This window comes from Empidonax traillii, unplaced genomic scaffold (assembly GCF_003031625.1).
Source record: "Empidonax traillii isolate 1590-97213 ecotype Southwest subspecies unplaced genomic scaffold, ASM303162v1 scaffold309:size1915965, whole genome shotgun sequence".
Lineage (NCBI taxonomy): Eukaryota > Metazoa > Chordata > Aves > Passeriformes > Tyrannidae > Empidonax > Empidonax traillii.
In genome coordinates, this window is record NW_020955502.1 from 1,411,052 (window position 1) to 1,431,673 (window position 20,622).

Here is a 20,622-nt window from a genome sequence, read left to right on the forward strand (position 1 = left end):
CATATAAACTCAGTGGGCTTCTGCAGACTTGTTAGAGAGTGTTGGAAAGGACTCCCTGTCCTTTACAGCATTATCCTGATATTCATTGCTCAAAGGATAGTAAAAGAATTTGATTCTTGAGCTGATTTCAGGACTGGAGGCATCAAGTGCATCTTCCTCTCTGAAGGGAATTTACATCCCATAGCCTCTGGCTGTGCTGTGCAAGGCAGAAATGCCAGACTCATATGTGAGGTCTATGCAATTTGGGATCAGTCATTTCCTCCGTTCCTCCCAGTTTATGCTGATCAGGGCTGACAGCCTCCTGGATTTAATTTAGACTCCAGGAGCAGAACACAACTCTCCTTTTGGGCATTGCTGTCAGTATGAAAGGCCGTACGGGGTAAATTACAGATTAGTCCTACAGAATCACACCACTGCAGCTCATCTACACTTTGTCCTGTGCTGGATAACCCCTGTGGGAGATTTACCATTTCAGCTGTGCTGCACAAAGAGCAGCAGAAGGCAGCTGGGCTCCTTCAGCCAGACCTGACAAGTACTGATAGCAAGAGATTTCAACATTCTCAGATTCACAGTTTGACAGAATTCCCATCTATGTGTGTTCTGCCCAATTTCCATCAGCCTTCATTCTGCAGGCTCTGTTTTCTCCTGCAACTACTTAAAATAAAATGTAAAGTCACAGAAGCCCAGAATGGCTTGAGTTGGGAGGGACCTTAAAGCCCATCCAGTCTCACCCCCTGCCATGGGCAGGGACACCACCCGCTAGACCAGGTTGCTCCAATCTGGCCTTGGACACTTCCAGGGATGGGGCAGACACAGCTTCTCTGGACAACCTGTTCAGCTGGGCAAATCACAGCAGGCTGGCAACTCTTACAGTAGATTCTCAGATGAAATTCAAACCTTTTTGCTCCTCATCACCTCTACAGTTCACTGCTAGAACAATTGTAACCTCTCTGGCTTTGCATTCCTGCTTCTTGTTCAGTGTTACCCCTCCCAGCTTAGCTCTACAGCTGCACATGGAAGATGAGTCCCTCTCTATGACTGTTATTACATCCCTTTTTTTTTTGGAAGCTGCCCCCTCCCTTGCACACAGACTCTAGACATGCAATATGACTTACAGCTCGTCATGTGATGACTTTCTGGTCACTCTGTACGTACCATGCAGTGGATGACACAGACATTTTTGGGGTTCTGCTGCAGCCAGTTGTGCATGTTCTTGCAGACAGCGTAGAGGTTGTGCAGACTGGGTGCCTGTCGGACTGGCCAGCTACATTCAGACACCTGCAGGAAGGGCACCAGCAACAGAACCAGCTTTGTAAGAGCATTAAGCCAGACCTGCTTTACAAATGCTTTCTGCCCAGAAACCTACTTCCCTCTTACAACCTACAGTTGTGCTTGAAACCTGCTCCTTCTCTCCCCATGCATAATTCTGCGCCATGACTTCCATGAAAGATGAGGAGGCAAACAAAAAAGCATTCTCAGTCAAAAAGCATAACACTGATGTGTTGGCCCTGACTGCACATTTTAAAAATTTACATTCCACGTCAGATTATCTTGAGTGCCCCTTTCATAATGCTCCGTCTCACACTGATTTCTGCTATATCCAAAGCCTTTGTACAACCTGTCCCTAAAAACTACTGCTCTGATTTGCAAAGAGTGCTGAGCATCTGTTGTTCTCAGTCGTTTTGTGTCACAGGATTTCCAAGCCCTATGTGACAGATATTAAGCTGATGAAAGGGAAACTTCTGTTAAAAAAAAAAAAATCACATCTGAGTAAGTATAGTTAATATATGAGCCAGAGAAATGAATGACTCCTTAGAGCTGAAAAACCACAAATCCTAAAGTATGTCTAGTTACTATTCATCAATGTACTAGTTCTGAGTCATAACACTTATCTCCAGAACAGTCCTTGCAGTCTCAAGCAGCACATCAAATAGCCTTAGACAGACACCTACCTTTCATCTGGTTTTAATTGAAATATCTTTTTTTTTTTTTTTAAGGCATTTCTGACTAGAAGAAATTTAAAGGAGAAATGTCATGAGGCTTGTCCGCAGACAAAGAATTGGTTTTCTCTCTCAGATGACGTTTGGATCCTGCTTAATGAGAACAGGTAAGGAAGGAGATGATCTGCCCAGATGTTCTTAAATAGACATATGATTCCCATACCTGTTTCATCTCTCAGAGGAAGGAAGTGCTCCAGGTTTCATAAAACTTGAGCCTGAGGTTCTGTCTTACACCTACACAACATCTTGGAGCAGAACTAGTCATCCTGACTCAAACTAGAGAACCACCAAACTGTGTGTTGTGTCAAGTGACAGCTCCAAGGACTCCCAGGGGATGCAGGGACAGGCCAGGCTGGCAGAACTGCCTAACCCAGGCATCCATCCTGCTGGCAGAGCTCTGCTTAACATTTGGTAGACTTTTGTCTAATTTAATATCTAATTAGATATTTGTCTAATCACTTTTTAAACTCATGAAAGCTTTTGGTCTCCAGAATATCCCAAAGTTCAGCTGTGCCCTTGGTAAGCAAATGCAGGTTTGTGTTGTAGAAACCACCCAACAAGCCGTAGCATGCTCAAGGTTTGGAAGGCAGGGAATGACCATTCCCTATTCATCCTCTCTGCAGCATTATACTCATGCCCCACCTTCTCCTGTCTCGAGAGTTATGGTTTGTCTCACATCCTTCGTTTTCCCTTTTGGAATTAATATGAACAGTGACCCTTTCACTGACGATCTTCTGGACAAACCTCACACCAACACACTGTCAAGCATCTGGAAAAGTCATTATCACTTGTCTAGTAAATAATATACATTTCCCAACAGTCCATAATTATATATTTATGTTGCCTATAATTACACATCTGCCTGTTGGTTGGCAATTAAGAAATTAAATCTGCTCTATGTAGCGTTTTGTTTACATCAAACATAACCTCCTCACCACTCATGACACATAACCTTGGGGAAAAGTAACAGGAATTCTTCTAGAGCTCTGGGAATGAGCAGCCAGAGCTTGTTTTACTTTAGCAGTAGGGCAGCAAGTGCCAAGAATGTGACCCATCGGGGACTCTGAAGTTTGGGTTTGTTTAATGTTATATTTGTGTTACATGTTTTGAAACTGCTCAGGCTTCCTCAGGCAGATGTGAGCTCTCCTCTCCTTTCCTGCTGGGGACACAGAGAGAACAGAGCACAACAAGGTCTCAGTGTGAGGAGTCATAAAATGGGTTGGTTTGGGAGAGACCTTAAAGTTCATCTCATTCCACCCCCTGCCATGGGCAGGGACACCTTCCACTAGCCCAGGTTGCTCCAAGCCCCGTCCAACCTGGCCTTGGACATTCCCAAGGATGAAGCAGCCACAGCTTCCTTGGACAACCTTTCTCAGTGCCTCACCAGCCACTCATAGTCCCCTGTCCTCCTCGATAGACTGGGCACCTGGAGCTTTGTGACCCACTCAGCCACATCCAGGCAGGAAAATAGCCCAGCAGGACATTAATTCATCTCCCTCCTGTGCCACTACACAGCAGAGTGACCTACTTTGATCTTAGGAACAAAAAAGTTTTCAAGAATGTAGGAATTCAGAAGCTTTTCATCCTGACATCCTGATCCACAGCAGAAAACACTCTGAAGGTGATTTCACCTCCTTGATGGCCCATTAGTATCTTTTACAATATATATGAACTTCAACCTTATAATTGTTTCATGGGTTGTGCCGTGCACCTTCATTTTCATGTAAAATACTTGGAATCAGTACTTCCTAGCTCATAACCTGAAAGTACAATATTTTATTAAAAGATACATCTTTTTTTCCCTGTGTGAATCAAGGCAGTGGTTACAAAGCACCAGGTCATGTTTTGAGACTGAAGTACAAAGTCACCTGTTTAAGATTTTGAGTAAGCAAAACTCAGGGTTGGAGGAGTTACAGACAGATCTTATAACAAGAGAAGTTTAAAGCTGGGCTGTCAGAAGTAGATGGACCTTCCTCCACGCACAAACAGCAAGTGCTGCACCAGAACCAATCAAGACTGAAGATTCAGAGCCCTTGATATCTTTTAATTAGTTTTTCTTGTTCATTTACTCATCTTTGCAGTCACGGCTGGTTACTGATGGTCACTGAGAAATTTGCTCCACGAGGGAGTGATTTCTGGTGATCAGAGCAATTGCTGAAGGTAAATTCAGCTATACCTCAAATTAAAATTAAATTAAGCTTACAGATTAGATTCATTTCCCCTGACTGAGGGTTAAGCCTCGCAACTGCCCTTGCCTTTTTTCTTGAAGGCAACAAAAAGTTAGAAATTAAAAAAAAAAAAAAAAACAACAAACCAAAACACATCACTCCCTTGTGGGAGAAGGAAAGAACAGGAAGGTTTTGGAAAGATTAAATCTAATCTTGCATTTCACCAGCAGCATTTCATAGAGATTTCCTCTAAAAGCCATTAATGAACCAGAGTCTCGCAATGCTCCCGTAATGCTGCTCTGGTTATAGAGAGGGAAACTGGGCCACCGAGTGGAGGTGGGTTTTTAAAGTCACAAGAGCCAAAATGCCCCTTAGAACCAGTTTCCAGTCCTGTGCTTTGCCTGCTAAGGGCTCTGCTTGATTAAAGCACAGGATTGTTCCACATGAAAATAATCTACCTTCTTATACTGGTGATTTCTTTCAAAGCCCTTTCATTTTATTCTTTATTTCTCTTCAGCAGCTTCTAACAGCTCTGTAGGAGCTCTGAGCAGTGCAGGCTTCACTCGGTGCCTCTTTCTCACATGAGAATTATGCCCTGAACTTTCCAGCTCTTTAATCCCTGTGATCCCAGGCATCAGCTAAAACCCAAAAACCACCACAGCAGCTTAAAAACACCTCTAACTCTTTAATCATCTTCTTACGTTCTGCCACACTCAGAAACAGGACCTGGTGCCCCTTTTCCCAAGGAGTTTCACCCCCTCCTCCTGTTAAACCCTTGGGAGACACTCACCCTGTTGTGGAACTTGGCACTGCGATAATATTTGGGGGACAAGTTGAAGACGGTGTAGTGGTCGGGATGTCTGGAATCCAAAAACGTCCTTACATCTTCAATGTGGTTCCTGAATCCCAGCTCCACGCCTTCAGCCGGAAAAGACATCACTAGGAAAGCAAGGAGAAGCCAGGCTGAGTCTTTATGTAATTATGGGATACTACAGGTTGGATTTATTCACTAAAGCAGCACTTACCTATGATTCTTGAGGTAATGTAAGAAATATCCAGCTCCCCCTTAGTGTAACTAAAAGAAGACGAAGCAGGAGACAGACATTACAAAAGCAGCACATTAGAGGAATTTTTCCACAAAAATCTACTTATCACAGAAGGAAAAATGATCTTAAAAATAGGTCTTAAGAAGAGGGAGCAAATGGCTTCCTGCAGACAGTGACCCAGCCTTCCTCTCTTCACATGCAATTAACTGGCTGCAGGACTTGCAAAAAAGGTCTCTTTTCCCTTTTGTCATTAATTTTCAGTGCCACTTTTCAGGAGAAATCTCTGGTAGTTTGCCACTTTGCAGATCCCTCAAAGCCTCTGAGGTCTTGCATGCATTAAGTTACTTTAATTTCTTGTAGGCCCGTATCCCTTGGAGGTGGGCAGAGAGCCAAGCACAGGGGAGCACACGCCAGCAGAGTCACCAAAGCAAAGTCACCTCAGCCCTTTCTTAGATTCAAAAGGTGGATTTAGATGGGAACGTCAGCAAGTAGAGCCTCAAGAGAGGGCATCGATATGAGCCAGTTTTCAGTGACAAAATATTTAAGTGGTAGCTGAGTTAGAAGGACCCCACAGAGAATCCTCCAGGAATTGGAGACCAAGTGCTCCACTTGCACTAGGCAGGGGATGCTCATTCACTACGAAGCTTAAATTGTTTTACTTTGGATTTCCTGCTTCCTTGAGGTCAAATACGAATTATGAGACAGAATCAAAGAAGCCACTTGTGATTTTCACCTCCTTCCTTCATTGTGTTCCCTGGGAGTTGTGCTGTGCTATTCAGTTGGCAGCTGGGACTGGCACCTTGCAGCCAGTGGTTTTACCTGCTTCAGCTGTACCGTACCTGGCAACAGACTGCATGACCTTGGAAGATGTGTCTTTCAGGGTATCCTTCAGGTTATCCTTCAAATTGCTGAAGAGTCTCCCTGCTCCTCCTTTCACCATATCTAGCAAGCCTCCCCCATAGCTGGACTCCATGTCTGGTGATGAGGCACCTTCAAGTACAACAAAATCAAAGGCAATGTCACTTGTTTGGAACAAACCCACGGAGCCAACAGTCCCACTGCTCTGGTCAGACACGACATATTCCCAGGGGCTCTGTCAAGTGAAGAAAAACATGGCTTTACTGATGAAAGTCAAGACTTCCCAGAGATGAGGGATGGCACGTTCTTGCCAGCTGAGCTCAGAAACCAGTCTTAAGATGCACCAGATGGGGTTTAGGTTGGACTTGAGGAAGAAATTCTTCACAGAAAGGGTGATTAGACATGGGAAGGGACTGCCCAGGAAGGTGGTAGAGCCTGGAGGTGTTCAAGGAATGACTGGACATGGCACTCTGTGCCATGGTCTGGTTGACAAGGTGGTGTTGGCTCATAGGTTGGAATTGATGATCTCAGAGGTCTTTTCCAACCTAACTGATTCTGTGATTCTGTGACCTTTAAGATCCCTTCAAACCCAAGCCATTCTATGATTCTAAGCTCCCTCACCTCTCCAGCTGACCCAAAGCAAGACCAGCTCTTCAGCATGAAGTTGATTTGTTGGTTACAACCAAGACCAAACCAACAATCACCTCCACAGGGGGAAGAAACAGGCCCTCACTAGTTTATACAACACTATATATATATATATAAATATATAATGATGATATGATATTTTAATTGCTTATCAACTATAAATTAAGCTCTTGACTACTTAAAAAAATGGATTTCTGTTCACCAAGCCTCAACTATTTTGATCTTAACGAATTTTAACTATATTAATTATATACATTTGTTACCTCATTATGTCTGGTTCTAGAGCATGTCCAGGAGTGGTCTTATATATACACTACTGAAATATTGTTCACATAATCATCATCATCAAAAGAAATATTCTAGAGGCATTCAGAATATTAAGAAAAAGGAAAATTGCCATTAAAATGCTAATTTACTCTGTAGATTACCAAACCCATTTAAGTGGCATTCACCCTTTCAAACCTGCAGTGAGATAGCAATAAATCCTTTAACTGGAGATTCCATGGGCAAAGTGATGTTACTTATTCCCCGGTGCTTAATGCACTCTGATGTCACGATCCCCATGCACCTCACCCCTGTGCTAGACTGGTAAATTTAGAGGCCACCTCTTCTCCTCTGCTCTCTGCCAGCTTCAGAACAGAAGGCGCCTTCTCAAGGAACAGTGATATTTCTTTTGCCAAAGTACTTGCAAGTCTTCACTTCAGATATGATTAAAGAAAAAGAGAAAGAAAAAAAACTAACTCGTTGTCTGCAAAGTATGGACTCAGCGTTAGATCTCTCCTCAAAAAGTTTGTTTTCATGTTACTCCGAGCTAGAAGACCTGGGGGTGGAAGGAGGAGGAGATGTTCAAAAGGGATTTTCAGTTCTGCAGGTCAACTTTTAACAGAAAGAAAGGCAGAAAGGTGGTAGCTTGGAACAGGGAAAAGGGGACAAAGAGATCAGAGGGCTGATGGCTCTGGACAAATTCTTACAGTTGGAAGTGCTGTAGGAGAGGAGAGAAAGGCTTCAAGAGTACAGAAAACCTAGAATCTTTAGAAATCCATCTGAAGATTTAAAAGAAGGGAGAGAGGAGGAGAAACAGGGAGAATTAAAATTTCACTGTATTTCTAAAAGAATCCATTCCAAGTTTCCCATGCACACTAAAGCAGAGGAACAGAAAGGATGGCTAATGAAGAAACATGGCACCAGAACAGGGAGGGTTGAGCCCCACATCCCACACATCTTCCTTGGATACCAGCCACATCGCAGGCATCACCACCACTGCCACTGCACATCCCTGAGCCCTGCTCAGGGACAGCTTTGTTTGCTCTCACTGAGAACAAAAGTCCTGAGAAAAGAGCAGTCAAGTTGTCCCTCCAACTCCTGGCCAACCTGTGGGGACTGTGACCTGTGCTGTGGCACAAGAAGAACCAAGGACACTCCCCAAGGTGGAAGGGATGTTCCAGTGGCTGCTCCCTGTCTGAAGGAGCAGGAAGGAAGGTCAGGTTTCTCTTGCAGATAAGGTGATCACCAGGAGCTTCGTCAGGTGGTGAGTGAGCAGCTCAACAGCGTTTCCCTGCTTGGAAAGATCTTCCTACCAGACCCAGAAGGTGAACCCAGAAGAGGGAAACAGTTCTTTCCCTCAGCACAAAAGCAAAGGGCACATTTCATATTGAAATGAAGTGCCCAAGGCACACGACACCCCCTCCTTCTCCTTCATCCCACCAGGAACTGCATCACAGGTGCTTATTTGTTTATGCTGTGACCAAAGCCAAAATTAAAACTTACAGACTCTCCACAAACCCCAGAAGCATCTCCCAAGGAGAACTTAGAGCACCTTCCAGCACCTAAAGGGGCTCCAAGAGATGTGGAGAGGGACTTTGACAAGGGATGGAGAGGCAGGAAAAGGGGGAATGGCTTCCCACTCCCAGAGGGCAGGGTTAGATGGAATATTGGGAAAGAATTCTTCCCTGTGAGGGTGGGGAGGCCCTGGCACAGGTTGCTCAGAGCAGCTGTGGCTGCCCCATCCCTGGAAGTATTCCAGGCCAGGCTGGACAGAACTTGGAGCAACCTGAGCTAGTGAAAGGTGTCCCTGCCAATGGCAGGGGGTGGGACAGGATAAGCCTTAAGGTCCCTCCCAACCCAAATCATTCCAGGATTCTGTGGCTCTGGTAGGTCAGGAACAGGAGCTCACAACCTTATCTGCATGGAAATAGTCTGCTGCAAGTTGTAAATGCAGGAACTGCCACAGGAGTTGGAGTTGCTGCCTGGAAGACTCACCATGGAGAATCAGCCTCTGTGTAAATGAGCTGCACCTTGTTCCTTGCAGGACAAGAACTCTTTATTCACCCAGTTATTGGATACTCCCCAAAAGGCTCAGTGAGAGCTGTGCTTCTGACCTGTATTTGTAGCACATGTTTCAGTGGGATCACTTACTGATAGCAACCTTTTCCTTTTTAACCCTGGAACTTTTAACTCGGCGGTTCTACTGCAAGGAGGGCTCTTCCTGACCAGCTCTGTTCAGTGGCGGCAAGGATGACCTCACTGAGGTGCTTCAAGGCACTGGGGCAGTGTGGAAAGAGACAACTTCATCCACTGGGTTGGTGAGGTGAAGTTTAGATTTGTTCTGGTGGAAGGACTTGCTCTGACCCGATGCCTCCCCTGAGTAGAGACTGTTCCATGTTCAGAATAAGCCTCCAGTAGCCCCCAAATACAGCAACAACCTGCTGCATTTCCTTACAGTCTAAAACATCCCATAGCAGCATCCTGGCATGGTCCTTCCTCAACAGCATCCAAGGTGTACAAAATAGGAGCAAGAGAGCGTAGAAATCTTAATTAAAGCACTTGAGTGCTCTCCTGGCTGATTTTACAGCACATCAGGAGAAGGATGTGCAGTGCAGGGGGAGAACATCTCCTCCCAGGGCAGAGAGAGCTTCAGAGGACAAGGCTGTGATCGCCAGGGGAGTTCAGAGGGAGGTGCTCCTGTACAGGAATGGCTGAGGGTGGTTCCCCTGCCCACCGTGACCTGCTCACCAAAGACACTGGTGTTACACCAGCACTTGCAGTGCTTCCCCAGGACAGCTCTGACATGCTGGGAGCTTACAGAGCCTGATACTTGTTGTTATTGTCAAAAGACACCCATTGTCAGCTGTCTTCCCTTAACAGGACCAATCCATCAGCGTTTGTATCAGCCAGCCTAGGAAATGCACAGGAAGAGGGAAAGAAGCTGTGCTGTAGCCAGAGGAAATACCCACCTCCCCCTACCCCTGAGAGGAACCCTCACCTCACATCCCCTCGCTGCAGTCCCATGGGCAGTGTTTGTGCTTATCCTCAAAAGCAAAGACATTTAAACCAGTCCAGCTTTCAATACTGGGGTTTGGGGCCAGTCCAGCTTTCAGTACTGGGGTTTGGGGCCAGAAATGGGGGAATGAAGCAGATGTGACTCGGAGTGGCGGGGGATATTTTGGCCCCGCCACCATCACCTGCAGCCGGAGGGTTTGTGGGGGACCACAGAGGGACCAGAAACAAAGGGTCACACACTGCCACCAGCTGATGGAGATGCTCACTGGTTGGAACAAGTGAGAAATTCCTGATTTTGAAGCTTTCCCTGCAAAATCTGCACACTGTGGTCCTCGTCTGCCTGGGGAGGTACCTGAGCACCAACCATGCCCCAGGCAGCCCACAAACCCTACCAACCACAGGGAATGAATTCCAGCTCTCCAGAGAACCAGGAGGGGAAATGAGCCGACATTTAAAAGGCATTTAAGACTCTGTCAGTCTGAATATTTATGCTGATGAAGCGATTCTGAGCTTCAGAGCAGGGAGGTGAAAGCAAGAAGTCTGGAAATTGAAGATCAGCAGAGAAGGACTGTGTTTCACAGGTTACTTAGCAAGAGTAAACAGACCTTTTTTGCCTGTAAAGGGCAGACAAAAAGCAGACATGAAACCATAGGAAAGGAAGCAGGTTTCCCTCAGTCTGCCCAAACTATATGTAACAGTATCTTCAATGCCAAGTGATATATTTTTGCTCAGAGAGCTACTGCCTGTGCTTTCTTTAGGGATGGAGTGAGGAAAGAGATAAATATTCCCTGTTCCTTGTCTTAGAATCATAGAATGGTTTGGGTTGGGAGGGACCCTAAAGCCCATCTCATTCCAACTCCTACTGCCATGTAGAAAAGCATTAAAGCATTCACCTCCCACCCTCCCAAAATAGTGGTTTGGGAGTATTCAGTACCCCTCTGTATTCTCTTCCAGTGGTACCACAAGATCCTGACACTACAATGAGAAAAACCTTGTTTGCTACTGTGCACATGTCCAAAATTCCACATTTCTGGAAGTTTTTAGCTGCTCTCTGCAGCGATCTCCCTCCTCACAATTATTTCTGGGAGGAAGGAAGGGTTATTTGCTTGTTTTATCCCCTGAGACTCTTACCCAGGCACAGTGCGAGAGGGGAGCAGAGTGGAAATCATCCTGTGCCTTGGCAGAAATGGCCCTTTTAAAGTTCCCTGAGCTGAAAGAAGTCGAGGCCGCTGTCGTTGTGGCCTTAACAACAAAGCCTGGATTGTTTTTAAGGAACATTCAACAACAACAAAAAAAGATACTATTTGTGCCTCTGCCTCCCCCATCGGCCCCGCCAGCCAGCGGAGGAGCAGCACAGCTCACGTTCCTCCCACACGCAGCTCTCCCAGCAGAGCTGGAAATGTGGGACGTGCTTTCCTACCAGCATTAAGGGATAGAAAGCTGCAACAACCCCATCATCATATTTATGGGCTTTCCCTTGGCACTGCAATGTGTGGAGGGGAGGAGGAGAAGCCCTGGGGCAGGAATTGCTGCAACAACCGCTACTGGAGCACCCTTGTGTAGGTAAATTGTGCATGGGGGGGTACTGTGTGCAAAAAAGGGAGAAACAGCCCAAACTACCCAGGCAGAGCAGAGTCACAGATCCCTGGGTACCCGTAGCCTTCCCAACTCCTGCCATTCCCCACATTCCGTCTTTCAGGGGATTGCAAAACAAACCAGACATCACTAGAGGAGTTTAGACTCCTGTGTCCAAGGGCAGGGTGACAGGAGTTTCTAACTGCAAATCTCTGGACAGGTGGCTCCTTGGATCCAGTGAGATCCAAGGGCTTCATTTGCCAGGTAGGCTTGGAGTAACCTGATCTAATGTCCCTGCCCATGGCAGGGGGTGGAATCAGATGAGTTTGAGGTCCCTCCCCATCCAAAGCAGTGATTCCATGACTCTAACTATGTTTTTCGAGCACAGCCTCAGTGTCCTGAAGCCCAAACCTTCCTTCCAGCTTTTACCTCTCATCTGGACAGCTACAGTTTTATCGCATTTAATCAAAATCTCCAAACCATCTATGCTGTTACAGGCATTTGAATCCTCTCTTAGATCAAATGTTGCCAAAGTGTCATCATTATGTCAACTCTTTAAAAGTCACTGGGTGGTGTTTTGCAAAGGGGCCAGGGAGAAATCAGCAGCAGCAGAAGCTGCTAAAACAGCAATAAAGGGACATTCATAGGAAAAGAAACCTCTTCTACCTGCAGAAATTACTTGGAAAGTTCCTCAGACTGGCACACCCCCTGAAGACTGATTTTTTTTCCCATTTTTTAGCTACCAGTCTCATCTGTCCCCTCCTCCACCACTGTCCCAGATTCCTAGTAGAGTTAGATTGCCTACAAGGCTGAGCACAGATATCCTAAAGTGTTATTCCATAAAAACAGACAGCCAAACGTGTGCAAAGTAGGACTGCAGGACAGCAACAGCAGAACAGCCTCCAGTCACTGAATAATCCCATCACTGAGACCCCCAAGCCCAGGTTTTGCTCATCCTGACACTTTAAGGAGGCACTAATCAAGTGGAAGGCTGCTTTTGGGAGTGTAATCTCCAAGAAAAAAGGTTAAAGCTCCTGGAATTGATTTCAGCATGGACAAAGAGAAGCTTAATGATGTTTGGACTCTCCAGCGGCACAGGGAAGCAGAAGATGCATCATGAGCCAAGGAGCCTAATGCAAGATAAGGGCTCATCAGATCCTGAATCACCTGAGATTATAAACCAGTGTTATCTCTCGTCCCCAAAACCTGTGTGGTTTGGCTGCTTAGCAAGATGTGTATTAACAGTGCAACTGATGAAGACAAGACCCAGCAGTTCTTGAGCATGAGGGAAAAGCTGGATTTGCCAGAGGTGAATCCCCCAGAGCACAGCCAGCTCCAACAGGAGGGTACAGAACAGAATCCCAGAATCCTGGAATGGTTTGGGTTGGGAGGATCTTAAAGGCCATCCATTCCCACCCCCTGCCATGGGCAGGGACACCTTCTACTAGCCCCAGGTTGCTCCAAGCCCCATCCACCCTGACCTTGGACACTCCCAGGGATGGGGCAGCCACAGCTTCTCTGGGACACCTGTGCCAGGGCCTCACCACCCTCACAGCCAACAATTCCTTCCCCATATCCCATCTAACCCTGCCCTCTGGTAGCGGAAAACCATTCCCCCTTTTTCTGTCCCTCCAGGCCCTTATCCAAAGGGTAAAGCCAGACTATTTCTTTCCTAAGCTGGCAATCAGCATGAGACGCATCCCCAGCATCACATCTTCAATAATGTATTCAACTGAGGAAGTAGTTGAGCCTTTTTTAGTTATTGTTTGGGTTTGTTTTTTTATTGCAGCTTTCCAGCAATTAGCTGGTACTGCTCCATTCAGGCCTTTTGCCTGGAGTAGATGGAAACTGCCTCGAAACAGGCAGGTTTAGGTTGGATATTGGGAAAATTTCCTCCTGGAAAGGGCTGTCCAGCCCTGGCACAGCTGCCCAGGGCAGTGGTGAAGTCCCCATCCCTGGAGGGATTTAGAAGCCATATAGATGTGACACCTGGGGACATGGGGAAGTGGTAGCTTTGGCAGTGCTGGGTCAGACTTGGTGGTCTCAGAGGGCTTTTCCAACATGAGCAATTCCATGATTCTGTGTATTCCTTCTGTTGTTGGACAACACAGGGTCCCAGACCTCCCTGGGGAAGCGCTGGGAGCCGCTGGCAGCACACTGTGGGGTAGAGGAACTCAAGAACCCTTTTTTGTGCTTTGCCGTGACAAAATTGTAGAACTAATATTGCATGAGCCCAAGGCTTTTTATCCAAAGGTTCATTTGAGACTGCTTAAATGTAAATCTCATGGAAATGGGAAGAATTAAGGTATTTCTGCTTTTACTTGAGAAATAGTAACTAAGGAGTGCTGATTGTGCCATCAACCAAACAATGTGGAGGATTTACACAAAGAGAGGGGTTTGCTCCCTTTTTTAGAAAAGCAGTGATATTGAGAGGGGAGGGAGGGAGGGAATTACCCCCCAGTATCTGAGGGGAGGGAGGGAGGGAATTACCCCCTAGTATCTGCCAAATTTGTTCCATTTGTTATGTATTTGCCCCTGTGAAGCTCATACTACAGTGAACAAACTGCAGGCAGGGCCACCAGCACAAACCATGAAATCAGTCTTTGAGGTTGATTGACGTTCTCTCTGCTTCGCCTCCCTGTCAAAACAACTAAAAAAAGACAAGACTCCTGCCAACACCAAATCATTCAAGTGTCCAAAACACACCAAGCAAACAAAAGAGTTGTTAAACTGAACCTCCCCATTTGAAAACGCAGCGAGGAGAGAACACAAGACAACATTGTCAGCGCGGCTCTTTGTCCCTGTGCCAGTGACATGGAGATGTCTCTCTTCTGACTCAGTGAAAAGGAATCACCAGAGTACAAGAGATTATGTTTGCAAGTGTAAAACAGTTGAAGAAATCTCAACTTCAACACTTGCAATTTATTTCAAATGCTCTTCTTTCGCATCTACTCTGCCTGAGGAAGTACAAGCCAGTCTATCCCCCAAGTGTTTAAAAGATATTTCCTATATTATCTAGATTATAAACACTGCAGAAGAACACAGAAAGAGGTTTTTTCCCCTTTCATAACATCTATTCTTGCTGTTACTTTTTTATCTTATTTCCTAGAACCTCTTCTTCTTTCAGTGCTCAGCCAGCTGCTAGGAAAGCTGGCAGAGTGCTAAGAAAGTATTGAATGCCACAGCAAAAACCCAAATAAATTGCTTCTTTGCCTGTTTCTCGTCTTGTGAGCCCTTCCAGCAACTTGAAAATAAAGAGACAAAAGCAGTGCTACACTGATGCTCTTCTTGGAATCTGCTTTTTGAACTCGCAGTGTTTTGTGTCCTGTGAGCTTCAGCTTTAGCTCAAGTCTCTCTTTGATCCTCCCTTCCCTCCATCCTCAGACCTTCAACCCAAGTCCAGCACATTTTCTGGAGGAACTGGCAATTACCAGTAACACACAGTAACGTGTGCTGTTATACTGTTCCTATACTGAATTTCCCAGGTCCGTGGAATTTCCCAGGCACAGCCACTGGACACAACCTGGGGGAGACCATAGAGCCCCTTCCAGTGTCTAAAGGGGCTCCAAGAGAGCTGGAGAGGGACTTTGGAAAAGGATATGGTGGGACAGAACAAGGGGGAATGGCTTCCCACTGCCAGAGGGCAGAGTTAGATGGGATATTGGGAAGAAATTCCTCCCTGTGAGGTCGGTGAGTGGCCGGGACAGAATTCCCAGAGAAGCTGTGGCTGCCTCATCCCTGGAAGTGTCCAAGTTCAGGTTGAAGGGGGCTTGGAGCAACCTGGGATAGTGCAAGGTGTCCCTGCCCATGGCAGGGGTGTAACGAGATGAGCTTTGAGGTCCCTCCCAACCCAAACCATTCTGGGATTCTATGGCAGGGTCAGAGCCCCTCTGGGCCAGCTCCTTGTCCAGCCATGAGGAGATCCTGCCTTCCAGCAGCGACTCCCTCCCACACAGACCATGCTCTTGGTCCCTGGCTCTTGTTTCTTTTCCCTCTCCACACTAAGCAATACCAATCCTAAAGGATATTATGCCAATAATCATAAGCACTGGGAAGTTACAGCAATGCTGTAACCTCTGATTATTTTCCTTGTAAGAAGCTGTTTATGACACTGTGAGTCTGCATTAAGAGAGGATGCTTTAGGGTCTAATACTGTGCATTAGCTTAAAGAAATTAATAGAAAAACTCAACATGAGCCCACTTTTTCAGCTCGTGTGAGTTATTGTCACTGCAGAGACAGCAAAAGCAGCCACATTTGCTAAACCAGCAGCAATTTGCCCCAGAATTGCCAGTACGTGTCCTTCAGCACAAATCCTCACCTGCCAAACATGTCTAGTTGCTCACTGTTAACCTACACACACATCTCCCACACAGCAAAGGGCAGTTTCATATGCCCAGAGAGCAATGCCCAGGTGTGGAGGGAATTTAATATGTGGGGAGAGAAGAGGAAGGTTTGATTGCCCAACTCTTTAACTCTATTGAGGATGGTCTTCAACTGCAGAGATGTGGCCAGCAGGACCAGGGCAGTGACCATCCCCCTGAACCTGGCACTGGTGAGGCCTCATTGAATCCTGGGGGCAGTTCTGGGTCCCTCACAACAAGAGCGACATCAAGGGGCTGGAGCATGTCCGGGGAAGGGAATGGAGCTGGGGAAGGGTCTGGAGCACCAGGAGCGGCTGAAGGAGCTGGGGGGGCTCAGCCTGGAGTAAAGGAGACTCAGGGGGGACCTTCTTGCTCTCTGCAACTCCCTGACAGGAGGGTGCAGCCAGGTTGGCGTCGGGCTCTGCTCCCGGGGAACAAGGGACAGGACAAAAGGAAATGGCCTCAAGTTGTGCCCAAGGAGGTTCAGGTTGGATATCGGGGAAATTTTCTTCCTGGAAATGTCTGTCCAGCCCTGGCACAGCTGCCCAGGGCAGTGCTGGAGTCCCCATCTCTGGAGGGATTTAGAAGCCATGTGGATGTGGCACTTGGGGACATGGGTTAGTGATGGCCTTGGCAGTGCTGGGGAATGGTTGGACTTGATAGTCTCAGCATCTCCCATCCCCTGGTGACACAGCTGTACCTTCAGACTGTTCCACTCCTCAATTGCCAACAGCCACTTTGATAGTTCAGGCAGCAGCTGTTCCACCCCACAGGAAACCATTATTTAAAATCAGGGGGGGAGGGGAACAATATAAGGACAGTCAGGCAACTGGGAAGAACTTAAAGGGCTCAGATTTGGCCATGGCACCTCAAGGATTTCACCTTTAGGGTCTGACTCCTAATTACTCAGAGAAGGGGCTCCTCTGCCCACCAAAACCCAGCAGCACAGCTCCCCTCCACTGGTATGTGTCACCAGTTTATCTCACCCTTCTCCTTCACAAGGAATTTGGGTCTCTTTTCCCAACTGAAATGTGCTCTATCACTGCCCATCTTGGGAGTTTCAACTTTGGCATCATTTGTGGGAGGATTCTCAAGTATTTATAATATGAATCTATTCTCTACTTGAAAGAAAAAGCAACAAAACACAGGGATGGGTGGTGGTTTTTCCTTTCTCCTATTAAGCCAAAATCCCAGCCATCTTATTTTGCTGTCTTTCTCTTACACTGCTCCCTAATCCCCCCCTCAACTACCCATCTTCAGACTGCTCCCTAATCCCCCTCCCACTCCAAACATCCATCTTCAGGCAGCATGAAAGACAAATCATGTCCCACCATTCACGAGCAACTTCAGTTACCAAATCACTGGAAATCACAAGCACACCTGGGGAGTGGATGTGGTACTTTAAGCTTTTGTGATTTCATACTTTGCAAAGAAAAATGGCTTTGCAGTGAACTGATAGAAATTAGGCATTTATCAGCATAAAGTGTTCAGATGAATAAGGCAGATACAAGGATCGAGTTCAGAGCATCACACTCAACATAGAGGTTTTTTAATTTTGTGTGAAGATTTAGGAACATCCACCAAAAAGTCCTTATTAAACAAAAGAAGGGATTAAAAAACAATTCAAGGACCACATTAAGGCCTCATGTTTGTTGCTGCTTAAGTGTCAGTGGTGTTGTTTCCAGCACCTGTAAAATTTAGGCAGTGAGAGTGAATTAAAAGAAGCAAATTCTGGTTAACACACATCTCTAAACCATCAGCTTCCAAATCCAACAGACAGCCCTTGATCAAGCCCCTGTGTTTAAGGGAAGAACATCCTAGAAACTGATAGAGTCCATTAGTACAATTAATGCTCTGGGACAGAATTTTAGTAGCTGGATTGTGGAAATCCTGAGTATTGCAGAAAACCTGTAAATAAAGGTATTTTCTGGCTGTCCATGAGCACTTTTTTGCTCAGCAGGGAGAGGACAGGCTTGAAGAAAGCAAAGAGAATGACTGCAATAGCTACACTCAGATTATACACGAAGATGATGTGAGACAAAGCCTTGGCTGGACACCTGCCTGGGTGTGAACACCCCCTCCCACAACACTCCTGTCTCTGCTCCCTGCACTTCTAGGAACTCATCCTGATAATGGCTTTGATGATAGGTATTAAACTGCCCATAATATCCAACCATCCCAGCAGACGGAGGAATCCAAACCACTGGAACACAGCAGCCTACTGTGAGTAAGGAGCTGCTGGCACATCCTGTGATTACGAGCAATTGCAGCAGAGACATCGTGGCAGCAAATTCAAACACTTTTCTGAAGTTTAGGAGTGAAAAAGGTTAAGAAAACAAAGACAAGCCCTAAAAGAATCTTGAAAACAAATTCAAATGGCAAGAGGGAGAGGAAGGAAAACATGACTCTCCACCCTGGAAGTGTTCATGGACAAGCTGGATGAGGCTTGAAGCAACCTGGACTAGTGGAAGGCATCCCTGCCATGGGTTGGAATGAGATGAGCTTTATGGTCCCTTCCATCCCAAACCAGTCTGAGATTCTGTGAGTCTTGTCATGGAGAAATTAAAACAAAAATCAAAGTAAGACTCTTCCTGCCTAAGCCCAGCCACGGCTCATTAGGGTTTTTTATTCCCTAGAGAAGAGGTTACCACATTAAAACAAAGATGATGTGTTTGTGGAGTGCCTTGGGCCCACCCTGTCCTTTATGGAATAGTACAGGAATTTTTATCAGGAACTGTAGTGACAGGGTAGAGAGTAATGGGTTCAAACCCTGTGAGGGTGGTGAGGCTCTGGCACAGGTTGCCCAGAGAAGCTGTGGCTGCCCCAGCCCTGGAAGTGTCCAAAGGCCAGGTTGGACAGGGTTTGGAGCAACCTGGGCTAGTGGAAGGTGTCCCTGCCCATGGCAGGGAGAGGAACAAGATGGGCTTTAAGGTCCCTTCCAACCCAAACCATTCCAGGGTTCTCTGATTCCATGCTGCAAGATCACCCTGCTCTAACTACTGGACATCATACGTGGTCTCCCACAACCAAACAGGGTGTTTCCCTAGACAAGTCTGAGCTTTAGAAGTTCTCTGCAAAGGCTGTGGATGTTCATGGATATGTGAACAGCCAATGAACCAGAACCAGAGCCAGTTCCTTCCGAGGGACCACTTCAAATCCATCAGATGGGTACTCTCGATTCCTGGCCATCCAGGCAAATTTGAACCTGTGATTTAGAGGTGAAGAGCTCTCTATCCCATTACCAGCCATAAAGACCATCTGGTCCCTTTACTCCCTGATTAAAAAAAATGGTGCATGCAGTGCATCATCTACCAGAATTAATCCAACTCAGTTGGACGAGTGCTTTCCAGAGGAGGGGGGGCAAAAAAAAAAAAAAAATTAAAAAAGGAAAAGTAAGGATAATTCTGGGAAATAAGTCAGTTGGGGAAAGATCCCAAAGCACCCCATCCATTTTAGCTTCGGAACAAGCTTTGTCCCTTGGCGGGGGGTGAGGCGCTGGATCCCTCCATCCCACCGCCCGCGCGTGGACAAAGGGCCCTCTATTGTCCCCGGCCTCCACCCCCAGGCCGGCGGGGCCCCCCCACTATCGCGACAGAGCCCGCCCCGCCCGTACCTGAGCTGTCCATGGTGCTGCCGCCCTCGGCGCGGGGCTGCGGCTGCTGGTGCTGCTGCCGCCCGGGGCTCCGGCCCGGCCCCGGCCCCGCCGCGCCGGCCCCGCCGCGCTCAGCACCGCTGTCCACGAGCTGCAAGGATTCATAGCCGTCACCGCCAGGCTTTTTCCGGTAGCTCCCGAGCAGGCTCATGGGCGAGCCGGGCGCGCCGAGAGCTGCTCCGGCGCCGCGGGCAGGCAGGGAGGGAGGGATGGAGGGAGGGAGGGAGGAGGGATGGAGCGGTGGAGGGAGGGGACGGAGAGCGCTTCATCCGCCCCGAGGGGAGGGGAAGGGCGGGACCGAGCCCCCCCGCATTCCCCGCCCCGCCGGAAGCGGGCGGGGAGGACGCGGCGCCCGGGAGAAGCATCTTGCGATGGATGGAGTGGCCGCGTCCTCCCCCACCGCCAGCTGCTGCGAGCCATCAGTGAGAGCAAAAGTGCTGGGCTGACACCATTTCCTTCCCCGGGCGGTTGTCCCTGCGTTCTGGCACGCACATCCCGCTCCCCGGAGCGGTCCTTGGGCCGCACAGCTGGCACGGGGAGGTTCTCAAGCAGGGATAGGCATTAAAAGCTTTCTGTCACACCAGGGAAAGGTGCGTTCCCTGGGAGCGGGCCAAGGTCACCGAGTTCCGGGCTGACACAGCCAGTTCTGCAGTCAGAAGAAGGAGAAATGGCACAGCAGTGTTACACTGAGCCTCCAAAATCCTAAAGAGCATCCCTGGTCCAGTTTAACACCAGGGCTGGATGAGTAACCAGAGAGGGTCCTGGACCACAGCGCTGTATCATGATGGGCTACATGGGATGATGCATCAGCATCCCGAGCCTCAGCCTGTGCCACTGCTGGCTTCAGACTGGTACCATCCATCTGAAAACTGGTGCCACCTTCTGCTAGGCCATTTTTGCTGTTCTCACCAACCTATTTTTAGCTGTTCGCATGCAAACATGACTAACACAGAGTGTGGCCTTGGACAACTGATGAGTTGCATCTTGCTTGTTTGCATTTTGCAGCCAGGGCTTGTGGGTCATAATTTCATTTG

The 20,622-nt window shown here is 47.4% G+C and overlaps 1 protein-coding gene across 3 annotated transcripts in view; it reads right to left on the reverse strand.

Annotated features, from left to right (window-relative positions):
• DNAJC6 (DnaJ heat shock protein family (Hsp40) member C6) overlaps positions 1-20,622 on the reverse strand; it is a 43,985-nt gene that overhangs the window by 15,369 nt on the left and 7,994 nt on the right. Inside the window, exons 2-6 of one of the 3 annotated variants that reach the window (XM_027891093.1) lie at positions 19,550-19,679; positions 6,054-6,204; positions 5,194-5,243; positions 4,959-5,107; positions 1,156-1,278 (exon numbers count right to left, since the gene is read on the reverse strand). In XM_027891093.1, the coding sequence (XP_027746894.1) occupies positions 1,156-1,278; positions 4,959-5,107; positions 5,194-5,243; positions 6,054-6,204; positions 19,550-19,562 (486 nt within the window). In that variant the 5' untranslated portion in view covers positions 19,563-19,679. Of the gene's footprint in view, positions 1-1,155; positions 1,279-4,958; positions 5,108-5,193; positions 5,244-6,053; positions 6,205-19,549; positions 19,755-20,622 lie in introns of those variants that run through there. The other 2 variants (XM_027891091.1, XM_027891092.1) reach the window with 2 other exon arrangements.